The sequence below is a fragment of the Acipenser ruthenus genome, chromosome 14 (assembly GCF_902713425.1).
Source record: "Acipenser ruthenus chromosome 14, fAciRut3.2 maternal haplotype, whole genome shotgun sequence".
In the NCBI taxonomy this organism is placed as follows: Eukaryota; Metazoa; Chordata; class Actinopteri; order Acipenseriformes; family Acipenseridae; genus Acipenser; species Acipenser ruthenus.
Genome location: NC_081202.1, coordinates 31,750,721 through 31,768,988, shown reverse-complemented (window position 1 = coordinate 31,768,988; position 18,268 = coordinate 31,750,721). Strand labels below are relative to the sequence as shown.

The following is an 18,268-nucleotide window of genomic DNA, read 5'->3' as shown; positions in this document are numbered from 1 at the left end:
GAATGCTGGTCCAGAGTATTTGATGCAGCTGACCTAAGTGATTCATCTGAGCTAAATTATTAAAATTACATTTCGAACCAATAAAAGAAAAAGAAAACAACAACATTGGTTCAAAATTTGCAGCTTGAATTAAGAACCCATCAATGAATGGAGTGCAGATACATGTCAATAAGGACAAGCTTCAGTTTTTTTACATCACCCAAACACTGACTTTACATAGTTTTATTTAGCAGGTCTGCAGGTTTTAATGTCAATTTGCAGGTCTGACCTGTGAAATGCAGGTCACTTGAGTGGTCTGGGCATTCATTAAGGTGGACAGGATAAAGAATGTTCTTACCAAGTTTCCGATGGTAATCACTTCCTGCTTTCCAATCCATTTAAACAGAGGCAGATCATAAATCTCATTATTTAGATCATTAAAATAGACAGAGACAAACTAAAGAGGCAGACCTGCACGGCTGCACATTTGATTTTCCTATCCTTGGGCCCTTTGTTCTTTTTTAATCAGTGGTGGGATTTAATTATATGATTTATATTTTATTTATACAGAATGTTAATGGACAGCAACTGTGCATCGGTCCAACTGCAACCACACACTTCACAATGACATCACAGTCACCTGACCTGAGATTAGTCCACTATCAGTTTCTGAGGTTGCCTGTCGCTTTGCTGTTCAACTAGTGAAAATGCATCCTGAAATGTTAAACTTAATAATGAAGGTGTTTTATACACCCAGGCCCTGGTTTGGCACAAGGCTCTGCCTGCTCAATGCAGTAATTAGAGACAGGATTGGAACAGGATCCTGCGCTGGTACAGACTGAAAGAGTCGTGAATACCCTGGTCTATATGCTTCTATTGGTTGTGTTTTATTGATCTGAATGCAAATATCTGAAGCCATTATAAAAGTTTCCCAAAGCACAACAAAGTGTGATAAAGTGCAGTGAAAGCATGGCAGAGCATAGATAAGCATTGTTAAGCAAAGAGAGGTATGGTAAGGCATTTCTTGTTTACATGGGTCGCATGTCAGGAAACAGCTATCTGGGGACACCTCTTTCCTAAGGTCCTAGCAATGAGAGCAGCATTGGCTGTATTTTGGGGCATTCCATTATCATGCTGATCTATCAAGTTTTTTGATTTGGCCTTTAAAAACAGCTTGACATTTCACAGCATTATGGGGACAGTTTCTGGTTCAATTCACATCTGAGGACATAGCGACACACACACACACACACACACATCACATCGTTCTGCATGTTTAGGACCCAGTTTAAAACCTGGGGACAAATATAGATGTTTTTAATCACACACACACACACAGATACATGCACACACACAGAGACAGACAGACAGATACATACATGCACACACAGACACACACACACAGATACATGCACACACACGGACAGACACACGACCACATTTTTAATAGGATTGTTTAAAAAAATATTCTTAATTTATAATTGTTACATGAGATTAATATCAGGTTGATGAGTTGGCGCTTGGGTTTCAGATTTTAAAATTACATTTGGGGGTTCAAATCTGCCTTTTATCAGGTTCACTAAAATCAGAACACCCAACACCTGATCAATCACGTCAAGGAGGTTCAAAACTATCCGGGGGGTTGCTGAGCCACCGTGGGGTCCCTCCTCCGGGGAGAGCAGGAGAATCTCAGTCTTACTCAGATGCCTCCTGGAAGAGCCCCTTCCTGTCTGTGAGTGGCTATGTCTGTGAGCAGCCACTCTGCCCCACTCCCATCACAGTGACAATGGGGAGGGGGAGGGGGAGGAGGGCTTGTTTTGACTACCAGTCCCTGTACTCAGTCCTCCGAGGCCTGACCATCATCCCCACTCCTCTTCTGTGGGGCAAATGAAGGAGCCACATTGAGTCCGGCACTGCAAGTTGAGCTAATGGCAACACAGTTGACAACACAAGCGACAAGACTGTTCCTAACCATTTCTAAAGCTGCAACAGATTTGTTAACAAGCTAGTTAACACTTCAGCTAGTTGTCAACTGTTAATAAAATGAAAGTAAAGCTTGACAGACTTTTCACATAGACCCCAGCTGAATATTTAAAACTGGCCAATAATCCACAGCTTGTTTTAAGTATTTATTTATTTGTTTATTGCAATTGAACATACATAATATTATTTGCTTTGGATACATATACTATACAGACAATACAATATATATGGCAGTCATATTTATAATGCCTCTGATGCAATAATAGATTCATAAATATGCAAACTACAGGTATTAATATGTAAAAAATATATAAATATGCGTCTCTCTCTCTCTCTTTCTCTCTCTCTCTCTCTCTCTCTCTCTCTCTCTCTCTCTCTCTCTCTCTCTCTCTCTCTCTCTCCGTTTTTGCTCAAAAGAGCCAACTTCCCAAGGTTTCGATATGTTTAACATACCTTTGTCAAGGGAAAGTGTTTTTGAAAACAAACAGTGGAGGTACTTCTAGGCTTTTGATGCCCTGGTAACTACACACACTTATTTCTATTGAAATGTTTGTGATGTAATTTACTACATAGTTAATGATGTAAAAATCTACTATTCCTTTCTATTTAAACCTTCAGGCATCATTTTATTGAGTCTCCATTTATTGTCCTTTATTTTTCTGTATTGTACATTATTTAATTTCATTTAGTCTAAAACTGCAAATTGTAGGCCATTCATATGTATATAGAAAAACTATTACAAATATTTCTTAGAAATAAATATGCAACGCCAGCGTTACTGGTCTATAAGAAGGTTACAAAGCAGTCTCCATAGAAGAGAATGTGTCATAGAACTTGAGAGACTTCTCGTGTTCTAGAAGCTTCTCGGCAAGAACACTGCCCCTCACACCTCGATCCAGTTCTAGGCTCAAAGTACTGTATCTGCCAATGAAATCAACAGGAAAATCAACAGGTTAACACAAGCGTTTGTTTGTATTGTCCTTTTTTCTCGTTTCTCTAGAACGAGAGACTTGTACCCTAGCTACAGTTACGCTAAATTAATGCATTGTGTGTAGGGTCTCTTATTATTAGAAGCAATGTCATCTTGTGCAGTATTATTAGAAATCATATAACTGCACTCAGGAACTGCCATTACACTTAGAAACAAGGGTACTTTAACTTTAGTATTGTGATGTATGTTCTTTGCACAGGGAGACATCTATACATAGGATATGATGTAATGGAACTCTGACAAATCCTTAACAGTGATTGGCTGATTTCTCATCTGTGATTTAAAGTACCAACCGCTATGGTCAAAAGTGTTGCATAACCCTCTATATAGAATGAACTAATGTTGCTTCATAAAGTTGAATGAAACCTGCTGAATAATGTTATGTTAACATATTGAATTACACACTGCTCTGTAGTTTTCCATACACTTAACGAAAAATTGACAAGAAATTAAAAAATGTGGCATTTCAAAATCTAACATGAAATACGGTAGACTTTTGCGATATCATTTTGATTACATCATGTTAATTATGTCTCATCTTAAAATTCAAGGTGATGCAAAACTTTTGGCCATAGCTGTATTCTCAATATAGAAATGACAGTATATGCATTTACCGGTGTGAGATCTTCCAGAACACAAGTGCGTTTGTGAGCATCAGTGAGGCTAACAGGAAAAAGAATCCCTCCAGATGCCCCTCGCTCAGGCTTGCTGGGAAGCAGCTACCTGAAATGAGAGAGCCAGGAGAGTTGGGCATCTTCAGAACACATGAGATGCTTATAACAGGAGCCACGTGATTCTTCAGAGCACATGAGGCATGCAGACTGCTTATAACCGAGAGCAGATATCAGCAAGCTACCGGCCTCTGGAGGACAAAGGTCAGCCCTGCAGGTATCCGCGGGGTCTCCCCTGGTAAAGGCACGGCCGTGTGGTGTGCATGCAGTCAGGGGAGCGCTGGTTCGCGTCCTGGCTGTGCAAAGTTTCAGGATTCCAGAGGGAGCGGCGCATTGGCTCTGGTGCTCCAGCGGTATAGGCAGGGACTGTCTCCTCATCGCGCTACAGCGAACCCTACTGGCCAGGTGCCTTGTGAGCTCAGAGCAGACACCTGAAGGGTTCCAGAGGCAGGTAGTTCACTGACATCCGCTCTCGAGTTCCTGGGTGTAGAAGAAGAAGCTGGCTTGGATTGGGATCGCCACAATCTCAGGTGAGGAAGATCCAGTATGCATTGAGAGTCCGGTCTCATCCCTGTATCTTTTCTTCTTACCCTGATAATTCTTACATTTAATCTGCAGTAATTACACATTAGGTACTGCATAATTACCATACCTCTCTGGGCTTCACAATGCTTGCCTGTGCTTTCCTATGCTTTCAATGTATGTTCCTAAGTGTTGGGTGGCTGTCTCTAATCAAGTTGAGAGTGCATTTCATTCTCACGCAATTGCTGTGTTGGGTCTGTCATACAAAGAGTGCAAGAGAAAGTACTCTCTCAACTTGATTAGAGGCAGCCACCAAACACTTAGGAACATTAAAACATTAAATAAAAAATAGACAGAATCCTGATATTAATGCTCTAGATCTGTTTCCATAGAACCTGTTGTGGTTTAAACATTTCAAATGCTTTGTGACTGACATTCTGAGTGTGAGATCTACACTCTCAGTGACATTAGAAGTGTAGCTGCTGCTAATAGCATCCAATGCGGATGTGACATAAAATTCTGTTTCATGTTTATAAGAGTTCAGATGGGATGACCCCTCTAGTGACTTCACAATAAAGATCCTACATATTTTATTTCAACAGGAATGAAAGGGTAAGTAGGTTTTCAGTTGAAAACAGCGTACACAGTAAGGGATCTTTAGATAAATACAAGAAATGATCCGGAGCCTCTGTCTCTGCCTACCTCCTGATACCAGATAGACCACCTGAATAATGAACGCCCCCAGAAAGCAGCCGCCCCCATAGGAGAGAGCCAGGAAGTGCATAGAGATCCCTCGGATGCTGCTCGGAGCCAGGCAGAAGGTTACCAGCGAGCCTGCGAGAAAGAGAGGGAGAGAGAGGGGGCAGGGGATGAGAAAGGAGATGTCTGTGACCTCCCGGGTAGAAACATGAATTCCACTGTGCTCTGTTCGAAAGGCTTTTATTTAAAGAACGGTTCCTTTTTTTTCAAAGGCTGTTGTATTAGGTTGGAAACACAGCAGGCCTGAAGCTAATGAGCAGCTCCTGAATTCAGTCAAAGTTTCCTTTTGTTAAACTGACAGTAATAAATTGCTATGCACTCAATGGAATTTGCCCTTACTACAGTAGAACAGAAGTATGCAATCACTGCAATGCAGCCAGATAGGCACTCCTATAAGCGGTTTGCTGGTCATGAAGGCGGCAAAACTACTGTGCCAATAAATGTACCCAGACAAAGGTGAGGCAAAATTCAAATCAAGTACGTGCAATTTCAAGCTAAAGGAGGCTGAGTGACTGAGCAAGCTGCACGAATGCATTTTGTTTAAAATAAAAACAAGCGCTACGTTAACCCATGTTATCCTGGACGTTTAAATCTGGGTTTTTGCTACAGTTACAATTTTAAAGACTTTAGAACCATAACAATATGAGTATTGCATCACTGTGCTGTATCATTTCATTATTCACCAGATTAAGGGTGTAGATAGCAGGTGTACACATTTTATTAAAGAGTTACAGACATTTCAGGCTTACCTCCATTCCAAGGGGTTGTAATTCTGAGGGTCTACTGTAGTGTACATACACTTTGACTGACCTAGTGGTTATGAAAGGCAACTTGAACTGAAGAGCAGCTCCCGAATTCACAGTCAAAGCAGCTTAACACAGACTTAACAAAAAACTTAACAGAAAATGTAAATAAGTCTGTGCCAAGGTGTTATGAGCTGAGGGGCAGCTCTTTCATTCATATATTTATGTAATCTAGGCTAGAAAAAAAAGAGCTGGTCCCATATAGAGATCTTCCACTTTGGAAGAAGTTTATTTTAGTTTGGCCAGTAATACACTGCTGTGCGCTCAATGGAACTGGCCCTTACTGATATAGAGGGATTTTGGCTAATCTAGCCTACATTACACATTTTAAACCAACGCGCTCCTGATGGCATGACTCCACTTGGCTGTGCCTTTATAGGTGAGCCACTGGGGACCCTTAGCTACTCTCAAAGAAAATCCGCAGAGCAAGGGATTATAAAAAGCATTCTTACAGGCCGGGGTGACCAGTGCTTCTGCCATCCCCAGTAAGATGTACTGGGGTGCCAGCTGGAGGCAGGGCATGGAGGATACGTGGAGGACCTTGCCGGACAGGGCCTGCTCCACCATGGGGTAGCGCTTCCGCTGGAGCTCCGAGATCCCAGCCACCACCGCTGAGAAAGCAGCGCACAGGTGACCCGCAACTGGACCAGAGAGGAGAGCAGTAGAGAGAGGAGAGGAGAGGAGGAGAGAGGAATATAGAGTTAGGAAACACTGAAGTGCCTCTCCATATGAAATCAGTTAAGCAAGTCCACAGAGAAAACTAAGAATTGCAGGCATCTATCACGCATTGTTTTCTGCAACTTTTGGCTAAAAATGCAGCCCGGAACAGTTCAATGTTACTGAACTCCAGATTTTCTGGATGGCAAGATAAATCTTATTGAGCACCATGATTGAAGAATACATCTGGTAAATTATCCCACTGGATAAAACTATGCCCTGCATTTTTGAGGTTATACATTCGTGATCCAACCGCCAAGCCAAGTCAATCACCTCTTTATACCCAGGAGCTCCACAGTCGATGTGAGCTTACCAGGTGTCTGGCCATTAGAGGGCACTGTAGTGTGGAGACGTCACTCAATCTTGGATGATTTGTGTCTTCCTAACTCTCAGGAGTGACAGAGACAATGCAATGCTGCCCAGAGAAGATCGACAACTTGGCACAGCCAGGATGAAAACCTGAGCTCCCCTGATTGCATGACACCCTGCACACAATGCCTTTAACTTACTGATCAGTGCTGTGGGGGACAGCGAGACTCTCCGGAATGAGAAGAAGCAGGTGGAGACGCACTCCAGGAAGGGGGCCAGCACCAGGAGAGGCAGGATGCTGATCACGTTCATGGCAGCGATGGGGAGCAGAAAGCCGTTCAGATTCAGGTTGGAGTTCATGGTCTGGATGTAGTAGCCTGAAGGAATCTACACATTGAGAACACAGCGATGTCATAGTATGCATTGCTTTGCTGAAGAGAGAACATTGCTTTGCTAAAGAGACCATTGTGGAACTGTAAAAAAATAACTATCAGATCATCACTGAAAATCAGATTTAAACAATCATCCACAACATCAAAATGCTCCATCAGAATTCTAAATACAAACAATATGAACCTAAGTCAAGCGGACAAAGGTTTTGGCTAGTGCCTTCTTCAGTGTACACTAAAGCTGAGGGAACACTTTCAGGTACAGTGGCTTGAAACCTGGTTTCAGGAGATCGGGAGACCTAGTTTGAGGCAACTTTGCTGTATCAAACCCAAAGTCTCCCCCCAGGTGTGCCATGCAGTGGCTTGAAACCTCATCTCCTGGAACCAAGTTCCAAGCCACAAAGTGGCTCTGTGTTCCCTCAGGTTTAGTTTGACTTTCTTATACCATTTAAAGAAATGCTGTGTTAATGCTTATTTTTATTTGAATTTTCATGAGAAGACTGGCAGTTGAGCACTGAAAACAAACAGTTACAATGAACGACAGCCCAAAGTTTTGCGCATCTTTTGGTCTAAGTTGTTTTTAAACAAGAAGGAGAGAAACTTTAACTAGTGTACACTTCAATTTAAAAAGAAGAAAACTGAGCACAACACATATAATACACAGTTCATATTACTGCTCAATTAGGAGCAGCAAGGCATTGCAAAGGAGAATAGGAGAAGTGTCCCGGGACTGGATGGACCCTCACCTGGGTGACGGAGGCGCGGTATAAAAGCTGAAGTGCGAAGAAGGGAAACAGCTTGACCAGGGTCTTGACGTTCTCCACATGAGCCTCGCTGTACCCTCCTCCATTGTGCTCCTTGGCCCGGTCCAGCCAGCTGCTCACCTCTCCGCTCAGGTGCCGGTAACGCACACAGCACATTTTCAGGGAGTTCAGGAACACCCCGAAGGTGGCCAGCAAGGAACCCACTGGAAGAGAAGCCTCGTGTGTTAAAGCAGTCCAAATCTGCGGATAACGGAAGTCCTCTGCAATCACGGAATTTGTAGTCTCCTGCGGAATTCGCAGTCTTCCACAGATTTGGCATATTCTGCAGCTGCATCGTCATAATAATGATCATAAACAGGCTACTAAAGTGACCTGAAATATATAACTTAGTTGTTCGGTTCTAGTTTTGTTAAATTAGTTGCTGTTTTGTCTCCTTCAAAAAGTAGGACTTCATTAAAGACTAGAGTTAAGGCTTTGAAAATGTGACCCAATACAAAGTCTCATGTGATGTGATGTGATGTGATGTCATGTCATGTCATGTCATGTCATGTCATGTCATGTCATGTCATGTCATGTCATGTCACTGACAAAAATGGTTAGGGTTACAGGTGATGTGTCGTGGTAAGACTGTGTATTATAAACAAAAGTGCTTTTCTACTAATGATTTAAAAGTGTGCAGGACTGCTATTGGATATTTGCTTATATTAATATGGAGATTGAATGATTATCCATTTTACCTTCCTGTCTCTTTCCACTATTGAGCATTGTTGCAGCAGACATTGTCTTTGGAGTTGCAGTTTGCTGTGCTTCTTTGTTATGTACTGTAATGTGTGAGATCTGAAGGTGGCTCCTTATAATGTGATTATAAATGGTATAGATAAAGTTAACTCAAGACACTACAAATTTAGCACATAGAGAAGAACAAGAGGGTGTGAATGGAAGCTGAGTAAAAGTAAGTTTAGAACAGAAGTTAGGAAGCACTTTTTACACAGAGAATTATAAATGCATGGAATAGCCTACCAGGTGAAGTAGTAGGATCTAAAACACTGGGAACATTTTAAAAAAAAGACAAGATTCTGTACTTTTAAATTAGTTTCCCCCCAGTAGGGGAGAATGGTGTGCTAACCTTGATGGGCCGAATAGCTTTTTCTTGTTCTTATAATGTCGACACTAGGGAGTAATTCGGAGTAGTTATCTGAGAATCTAGCCCTTACCTTTCTTGGGCTGGTAGATGAGTTTGTTGCGCGCCATGTGGATAGTGATGAGAGCGAGCAGCACTGAGGTGAAAGGGATGAGGAAGCCCAGGTTTTTGGCCACAGACTGCTGGATGTAGGCTATGCCCACAAACACAACCACCGAGTTCAGGTTCACCAGCCAATAAAACCTGCAAGAAATATAAAAAGAGGGTTCCTTCATTAGTCAGACCTCAGATGCCCTTATAAAAGTTTACCACTTCATTTTGCACTTTTCCCACGCTTTTCACATGGTTATGCTACACATTTACCATAGTTTACCGTGGTTTTCCATACTCCTCTGGGATTTTACAATGGTTACGTATGCTTTACTGTGCTTTCACTTTGCTGTGCTTTTCCTATAGTAAACTTTTATAAGGGCAGAGCCACCAGAAAGCTTCAAGAAGAGATTAAACTGAAGTATGCTGCGGTAAACAAGTTAATATACAGTGTGACGGAATGGAGTTTATTGGAGCTTATGTTTTAGTGTGAAATAAAAGGTGATGGCGGGAGAGCTCAGGTTTAAATGAAAGGTGATGGCAGGAGAGCTCAGGTTTAAATGAAAGGTGATGGCAGGAGAGCTCAGGTTTAAATGAAAGGTGATGGCAGGAGAGCTCAGGTTTAAATGAAAGGTGATGTTGGGAGAGCTCAGGTGTACATGCCGGAGTGGAGACAGCGCTTGTCGACTGACCAGTTGAAGAAGGACAGGAGCTGTCGCTGGCTGCAGTCCTGCAGGCTGTAGGCACTCAGCGGGCAGAGGATGGCTCGGATCCCGCCGATCCCCAGCGAAGCCGACAGGAGCCCCCCATAGAAGAGCAGCGTCTGCTCCCTGCGCGCCAGGCTGTGCACGATGTGATGAGTGTCGATGTAGAAATCCTCGAAGGGGAATGCCACGACGGGGAGCATCGCCGTGCCTGCGGAGGAGACTGTAGGGTTAGACATGAACCAAGAAAGAGTTCATATTATTCATGGAAACTATATTTACCAGATGTAAGTTGTCTTCATTGGAAATATATGCATATGCAAATATATGTATATGCAGACTAGGGGGTTTAGAAAAGGAACCAAGTTGCGGTTTCACATTTAAGCTGAATGGGAAGTGAGAGTACGTCTCTCTGAAGGAGGTGCACTTTGGTTGAGCTCAAGGACATGCGGCTTGCTTACCAGAGGCAACACATCTTTTGACTACGATTAGCAAGCTATGGAATATCAGGTGGTAAGAGTGTGATGAAAGTAATGTTATGTGGAAACACCTATGCTGAGAAAAGGGGAATTGCAATGTAGACATAGGAAGTAAGTTTAGTACAGCTTGCAAGCTTGTTTGTCTGTATAAATTGGGAGTCACTCAGAGAGACAGGCATCTGAGAGCTTTCATTCTCCTCCCCGAACATCGTGCTGAGGTGTGCCCAACGCGACTCCCAATAGGATGATAATATGCCTGACTACCTAACTATTGTTTAAAGCTAGTGACCATTTTAACATGTCTAATGTTAATCTCTTCTTATGCATGTGTGCTTGGAGACTTGGAATCAATAAATGTAATGCTGTTTATATTTATTTATTTATACAGGAATTTAACCCATTGAGACCTAGGGCAGGGGGTCCTGCCAACAAACATATACAATAAAAGAACACAATATCATGTGTGGTACTGACTTCATCATTTTAAGAGTCATAAGCAAAGGACATTCACCCGAACATGTACGGATCCTTAATCAGGATCAAAACATTTACATGAAGCCCTAAACAATTTACAGAGATCATTTTAAAACATTTAAAAGAGAGACAATCAAATGTACTCCTTATATCGTGGTTAAAAGAGTTCAAAGGACATTTTACCCAAACATGTGCCAACCCTTGGAACAGCCAGGTTGGCAGAATCACAGGAACGCAGATTATAGTTGGTATCATACCTGTTAACCAGAGCAGTTAAATAACGAGGCACCAATCCTTTATGAAACTTAAACACAAAACAGTACCAATGATAAAGCCTTCGGTCTGTAAGTGAAAGCCAGCCTTATTTTACATACATGTTGCAATGATGAGTCAAGGTGGGGCATTCTAATACAAATCTGCAGCATGAGTTGTAAAATACGCCTAGTTTATGTAAAGACTGAGTAGAAGTGAACAGGTAAATGTAATCCCCATAGTCAAGGACAGGGAGAATAGCGGTAGTCACCAGTTTTGATCTGCTACACTGAGAAAAGATCTTCCTGTTTCTAAAAAGGAAGCCTAATTTAGGTCTTACCTTTGAAATCAGTTTGTTAATTAAATGTAAGATGCTCATTAATCCATATGCCTAAGTATTTATAATAAGGAACTTTCTTTATTATCTCACCTTTCAGTCGAAGATGGATTTTTATACCGCTTTCTATTAGAACAGGATAGCATAGTTTGTGTCTTAGATACATTAAGTAACAATCTGTCATGAAATAGTTTTTCAATCAGGAGGCATTCACTCTCGTCCTAATTCTACTTTATTAATTCTAATTGATAATGACAATAATCAACCAATATTATAAATGTAAAAAATTAAAGCCACAACCTTACATATAACTAAATCAATATCTTACAAGACTCAAACATGAAACTCGGGTGAAAGTAGGGGTGTACTTGTACTTGTACTTGTACTCGTACTCGTGCCAGAAATTGCCTTGGTGCAAAAATGTCAGCACCCAGGATGAGGAAACTTCACTTTCAATCTGTTTTTAAAGCACTTAGGGGTAGATGTACTCAAGTGCTACAGCTCTCGCAATAGTTGCAAACCAGTTGAAATGTACTAAACATGCGCAATGCTGTTAGCGACTTTTTAGGGAATGTTCAGCAGCTTTTTTTTGTGGTTCAGCCTTAGATGCATATGTAATTATGGTCGTTTTTCAGGCAAAATAAAAGCGGATCAAACTTGCATCAAAAACACAAGCCAAGTTAGTAGAAAATGAGCAATATTCAGGTTTGGGCTCAGCCCATATAACTAAGCTCATAAAACAACAACATCTGAATATTTTCACACAGTTTTCACAATGGTATGAACCCATTCACACAGTATCAGGACCACGGTGATGTGCAATGTTCGATTCCCATCCATTGTGATGCATTGCTAGCTAGAGAATGTCCAAGTTATACAATGGGATTGTAATGTGGTGCCATTAGGCTTGCCTGACTGTAGAAACAATTGGGGCAACCTTTGATCCCCACCGCTTTTACAGTTGTGCCTATTTGCTTGGTGCTGGGCAAGGTTGCCCCAATGCTTTCTTGAAACTTGCTTGTGTTTTTGATATCTCCACTTTAAATGGCTGGGTACTTTTGATAACGTGCCGTTTTTTCACATTTCCAATGTGTTTTTGTTTCAGATATGCTGTGTCAGGGCGGAGGCCCGGCACACTGGGATAATGTGAGTTTTGTGGCTGTTTTGCACAGCCACAATGTAAGTGTTTAATTGGGTAATTGTTTAATTGTTTTATTGTTTTATAGAGCCAGGATCAGAACCTGGCTCTAATTCAATTAAGTACACCTGCTTGTAATTAGCAGGCAGGGATATAAGCTGGGCTGAAATGTGTGGTTTCTGTCTGCGTTAAGGCTAAGGCTTAAAGGAAGCCTTAGAGGTGCTGCTCCTCTAGGTGGGTTTAGAGTAACATATATAATGGGGCTCATCGGCATTTACTCTTGATGATAATCAAATGCCTGAAACCTATGAATTGTGATGAGCATTCCAGTCTCAGGCTCTCTGAATGGCAGTAGCTGAAGAACAGTACAGGCTGGATTGTAAAATATTTAAAGACATTCGATTTCTACCATCAGTGAATTATCAAACACAAAAACATAAATAAATGTAAAAATAAGACTTGTGAAATGTCCCCTTCAGCCGGCTGCCATGTTCCTAAATGCAGAGTAATGGGTAGTGCTTCAATGAGGCAAACCTTTGCTGTATTTAAGTAATACAAATATGTCCCTATATTTACACTATTCTTTCAGAAATGGGAATTTAAGGGGAACTACATATTACATTATTAGACACTGATTAAACAACTCCTACATCTTCCTCACTTTGCATAGGTTCTCTGTCAACCTACATTATTTAAAATTGCCAGTCATATTGGCACGTGGCTAAACTGTAGCTGTTGAGCAGATGAAAGAAATATAAAGTTGCTGTGGTTTTATCTCAGTTTCTGATGTATGATCCACAACCCCACTCTCCACCCTCTCCAAGCTCCCCTTAATTGACAAGGCCCATTATCAGGGATGTTATCTGGGTAATTGTGTAGCTGAAAGGAAATGTATATTATTATTAGCCTCAATCTTACAGTCCACAGCATTGTATTCTTCCACACGGCAGCTCTTCGGGGGCCCCTTATGAGACACAGACTCTGTAAGAAGAACTCAGTTAACGTATCTCAGAAGAAGCTCCCCTTAGCCAAATGCATTTAAGTAAAAGCACTTCAGAATAGGCCGTTTCTGTCTCTAATCAGCAGTTTCTTCAATGTTCCTGGCCTGAGGAGAGCCTGTCATCCTGCGCACACGATGGAAACAGCTGTCACTACCCTGCGGTTTGGCACATGATAGTAAATTATCATGAGCTGTGAGAAGGACTCCTGCAGATTCTGAAAGCACCACACTGGCTGCCTTGGATCTGTGAGTATACAGGAGAGAGTTTCCCTGCTTCTTTCATGACAGCTGGTGCTTATCTGTGAAGATATTTGTGCAGGGTCTATATACTCAGATGATATTTGCTTATTGAAGAGAAAGTCAACTATCAGGTAACAATTCCCTCTAACCAGAGGTTTATTTTTATAATAAACTGGTAAACAGTACCTTTGAACCTCAGATCTCTAATTTACAGGTGTATTTCGCTCTTCACACGTGTACCACAAATACATATGATGGCAACTTTCTTATATGTGCACGAAACAAGGTTTCACATTTACTGACGCGTTGGATCTGCTCATCCAAATTGTCAGAGATTCCTCCTCGTGATACCCAAGTCGCTCTCAAATGTTACTGAAGAAGAAACTGTTTGAACAGCTGCTCAGTTCCTTGTGTACCTGAAGGGGTTAAAGCTAGACGTTTTACCTGAATGTTTTCCAGCCGTCTGCTCTTTGGTTGTGCCCTGAAATGCTGCTTCCTGATTGGATGATAGTTATAATGTTACTAATAAATTATTAATTATGTCAGTGGTAGAATATGTAGTAACACTATAAATTCTTAGCCAGTGGAAGAATTTGGCCATAAAAAACTAAATTTTGCCCTTCAGACATAATATTAGATATAATTCCACAAGATCTATAATATAGCCCTTTTACATTATTAATTTTAATTGAGCTAGTCGGATTCTATTGACATTTTTTTACCTGAAAAACAGTAATTATTTTTTAAACTTAAGAAATTTCATAAAAACTAAATAATAATTAATAAATAAAACACAGTGCCTTACTTGTATGTTTGCATGTAATCTATCTAACAATAGTGAATTCCATGGGATCAAAACTATATGTTTCTTATGCAGGTTTTATTCAAACCAAATACGATGAGCAGTATTTAGGTTTGGACTAAGCTCATAAAACAACAACATTTGAATATTTTCACACAGTTCTGTTTTCACAATGGTATGAACCCATTCACACAGTATCAGGACCACGGTGATGTGCAATGTTCGATTCCCATCCATTGTGATGCATTGCTAGCTAGAGAATGTCCAAGTCATACAATGGGATTGTAATGTGGTGCCATTAGGCTTGCCTGACTGTTTGTTTGGGTTTAGCGTCCAGTAGAGTGGTTTAAAACCTCCCAAAAAATAAAAGATTGAAGGCCCTCAATATACAGAAGACAAAATGTAATAAAAAATCAACTAAATCGGTAATGATTTTTATAAAGTATGAGGCTTTTTGATTAAACTGTAAGTTATTTTACAGGAACACAGTTTTTAATATCAACTTGGCAAATAATCAAAGTCTGTATACATGCTGATAAGGTTCTGTGCATTCTGGTAAGGTTCTATGCATTCTGATAAGGTTCTACTAGATTCATTTAAAAAATATGAAGTAGCGATGTAATATTCATGAAAATAAACCAATGCAATCCAAGGTCATTGAAAATAGAAAGCATGGTGTGTTTTTAACCATGTGCTGGGGTGGTAAACTCTGCAGCAGGTATCATTCTTAGTTATTAATGCACTCCTCTGATTGTGTTATTAATCTTTTGTTTCCAATTCCGAATATAATGATGTTTTATGTTAATGTCGCGGCTGTCTGCCTAGAGGAAAGCCTTGTAAATTACATGTTTTATCCAAATCTATGAATACATTTAAATAGCAAGTCAATAAATAAACTCGCTGCTTTAGAACAAGGGCTAGCTGTACACCTGGGTATCCAGTATCGCACAGCGATCTGGGGAATCGACAAGGCTCTATTGAACAATCCGGTATCACACAGAGATCTGGGTCAATAACAAGGCTCTATTAAACAGTCCAGTATCATACAGAGATCTGGGTCAATAACAAGGCTCTATAAACAATCCAGTAGCGCACAGAAATCTGGGGAATCGACAAGGCTTTATTGAACAATCCAGTATCACACAGAGACCTGGGACAATGACAAGGCTCTATTAAACAATCCAGTATCACACAGAGATCTGGGTCAATAACAAGGCTCTATAAACAATCCAGTATCACACAGAGATCTGGGTCAATAACAAGGCTCTATTAAAGAGCAGGTAGCATCACATTTCATTCTTTTCTTTTTTTAATGATGATGTGTGCAATTATTCTGAGTGGAATTATTGTAATTACTGTACTCAAACATTGTGGGTTTCTTTTATGGTAATCCTGAAATTCTAGGTGATGTTAAACTTTTGCCCAGATCTGCATACTGAATATAAAGAAAGAGCAGACACCTACCTATGAAATGCAGTAATGCACATATATACAGAACCTTGGTCCTCCCGAGACGGGACTCAGCGACCCAGCCCACCAGCACCGGGGTGAGGGTGCAGGCCCCGATAAACACCAGGTTGACCGCGGCCGCCTGGACGTTATCGTAGCCCAACTTGAGCGTGCAGAAGAGGATCATGTTGCAGACGATCCCAAAGAAGGTGAAGCGTTCGCAGAGCTCCACGAGCAGGACACACACTACCCCTTGCAGCCTCCTCCTGGGGGGAGCCCTCCTCCTGGCTCTCTGGGGCTGCGTAGTGGCCTGCTTCAGGAAGCTCTTCTCCTGGAGGTCTGTGAGGTCTATCACCGCCATGGCTGTATGTGAGGGGAGGAGAGGCTCGTCTCGTTATCAGCCCAGGCAGGTCTTTCGTCTGAATTCCACATGGGAGCTCTAGCATTCCTGGCTGCTTCTCACACCTCCCTGTGGGTACACTGCTGATCACACTTCACGGCACATCAGTATTTGCACTGGCAGGAAGGGGTTGTGGTTTTAACCTCTTTGGTTTGCTGTCTTCTGATTCCAATGAAGTGTGGTGGTTTGCATTTGATGATGTAGGATTCTGCCGTCACCACAGTATAAAAACTCATATAACACGCCTTGACAAACGTTTTGATTAAAAGTCTTTCTCAATGTGTTCATTGCATTGAGTAAGACTTATCAAAATTTGTCAAAGAATTGTATTTTTTTAGTATAACTACATATGCTGTAGAATTACATGAAGCTACCTTTACTAGACTTGTACCACTCTTAAACAATTTATTAACTACTGTATTTACCAGAAGTATCTCCGATTTACCCTACTTACCCATGCATGCTTCACCATAATGTCACTAAGCTTCTACTTTTCTTTACCACACTTCACTATTCTTGTTGTCATGGTGTACCTCAAGTCTAGTTCTGCAGAGAGGAACAGAATAAAGCTGAGGGAACACAAAGTAACTCTGTGGCTTGGAACTTGGTTTCAGTCCACTGCATGGCACACCAGGAGAGACTTGAGTTTTGATACAGCAAAGTTGCCTCAAACTAGGTCTCCTGGAACCAGGTTTCAAACTGCTGTTCCCTCAAATTCCAGGAATGCCCTCACTTTTTTAGGAAGGCTTGCAAGTTGAGTTTGGTACCTGATCTTAATCAATCAGACGCTGCCTGTTGGATAAATCTTATTGAATTTTAAAATCTGTCTCTGTGATGCATTCCAGTGTTATTTCCCTCTTTCTGGCCATGTGTTCCTCTGCTCTTTCTTGAGAATGGTTTGCTGCGTTGACTTAATCAATCAGGCTGACTGAGTGCCGCGCAGCTGTCTATAATGATGTCAGGGAGCAACGGGTCTGCACAATAAATAACACGCGGGAGACAGGAAGCAGGGAGAGACACAATGAAGAGGGTTTTTATTTCTCATGGAGCTAAAAAAAAAAAAAAGATCAACTAACGAATGTATTAAAAAAAACTACCAAATAAATATGATGCTGTAGTGATATTACTGCTTATTTTGGCCAGTAACCTGTTCAGATTTCTAGTTCTGGATATTTGTGTGTGCAGCGCAAGGTTGTTTATTCAATAGGGGAAGCATGTTGGAGTTGCACTGTGTGCTGAAGCTCATAGGTGAACTGAAGCCTGTGCAACCCCAATATGCTTCCCCATAATCAGCCTTGAGGAGGTCTTTCAGAACGCTTTTCTTTGGTAACAGTTTACATTAGTGTCTCTAATTACTGTGTATTTACAAAGTAATTACTTAGTAAATTCAAATATATTGAGTGCATTGTCCAGTTTTGGTAAAAAGGGAAGCTTTATAGCCAGCGTTTCTGATTTGGAGGGTTTAACTGACAAAGCCCAGTGTCTGTCCTGCAATGGATTTTTAAGGGAAAGGTGAAAAAAATACCTGATTTCACAGGGTAAATTATAATTTGTTTTATTTATTTATTTATTTAACCATTGAGATTAAAATCTCTTCTTTTCAAGGGCGACCTGGTCACAAATTCAAGTGAACGCAACAGCTACAAACAAGTTCATCAAATTACTAAAAAAGCAGTTTAGGTTAAAACAAAAACATATCTTGGCTACATAGATTTTTTTGTAAAATTTAAACTCCTTTAAAGGTATCAAAACACTAAGTTTCAGTTCTAGAACTACAAGCACCCAACAACAGCAGCATGAAAAGGGAAGGAGAGAAACACAACAAAATGAAACTGGCCCCGCCTCATGGGCCACAGATGCTTTCAAAGCTTTGGG

At 41.0% G+C, this 18,268-nt stretch overlaps 1 protein-coding gene across 1 annotated transcript; it reads right to left on the bottom strand.

Moving 5' to 3' along the window:
• Positions 1–2,158: 2,158 nt before the first annotated feature.
• Positions 2,159–16,354, bottom strand: slc15a5 (solute carrier family 15 member 5). The gene is made up of 9 exons (XM_034033548.2): positions 16,009–16,354; positions 9,811–10,033; positions 9,102–9,271; positions 7,870–8,090; positions 6,935–7,121; positions 6,161–6,349; positions 4,849–4,980; positions 3,568–3,676; positions 2,159–2,883 (listed from the first exon to the last, which is right to left on the bottom strand). Exons 1-9 carry the CDS (start codon positions 16,352–16,354, stop codon positions 2,757–2,759), a joined length of 1,704 nt encoding a protein of 567 aa, XP_033889439.1. The 3' UTR covers positions 2,159–2,756.
• Between the last annotated feature and the right edge of the window lie 1,914 nt (positions 16,355–18,268).

What these genes read in the sequence shown, in the direction of transcription:
- slc15a5 (XM_034033548.2), bottom strand. Translation starts at nt 16,354, where the DNA reads ATGGCGGTGATAGACCTCACAGACCTCCAGGAGAAGAGCTTCCTGAAG. An exon ending in TGCATTACTGCATTTCATAG is followed by an intron (nt 10,034 to 16,008) that starts GTAGGTGTCTGC and finishes TCTCCTCCGCAG; the next exon opens with GCACGGCGATGCTCCCCGTC. An exon ending in ACCGCGCCTCCGTCACCCAG is followed by an intron (nt 7,122 to 7,869) that starts GTGAGGGTCCAT and finishes CTCAATGTGTAG; the next exon opens with ATTCCTTCAGGCTACTACAT.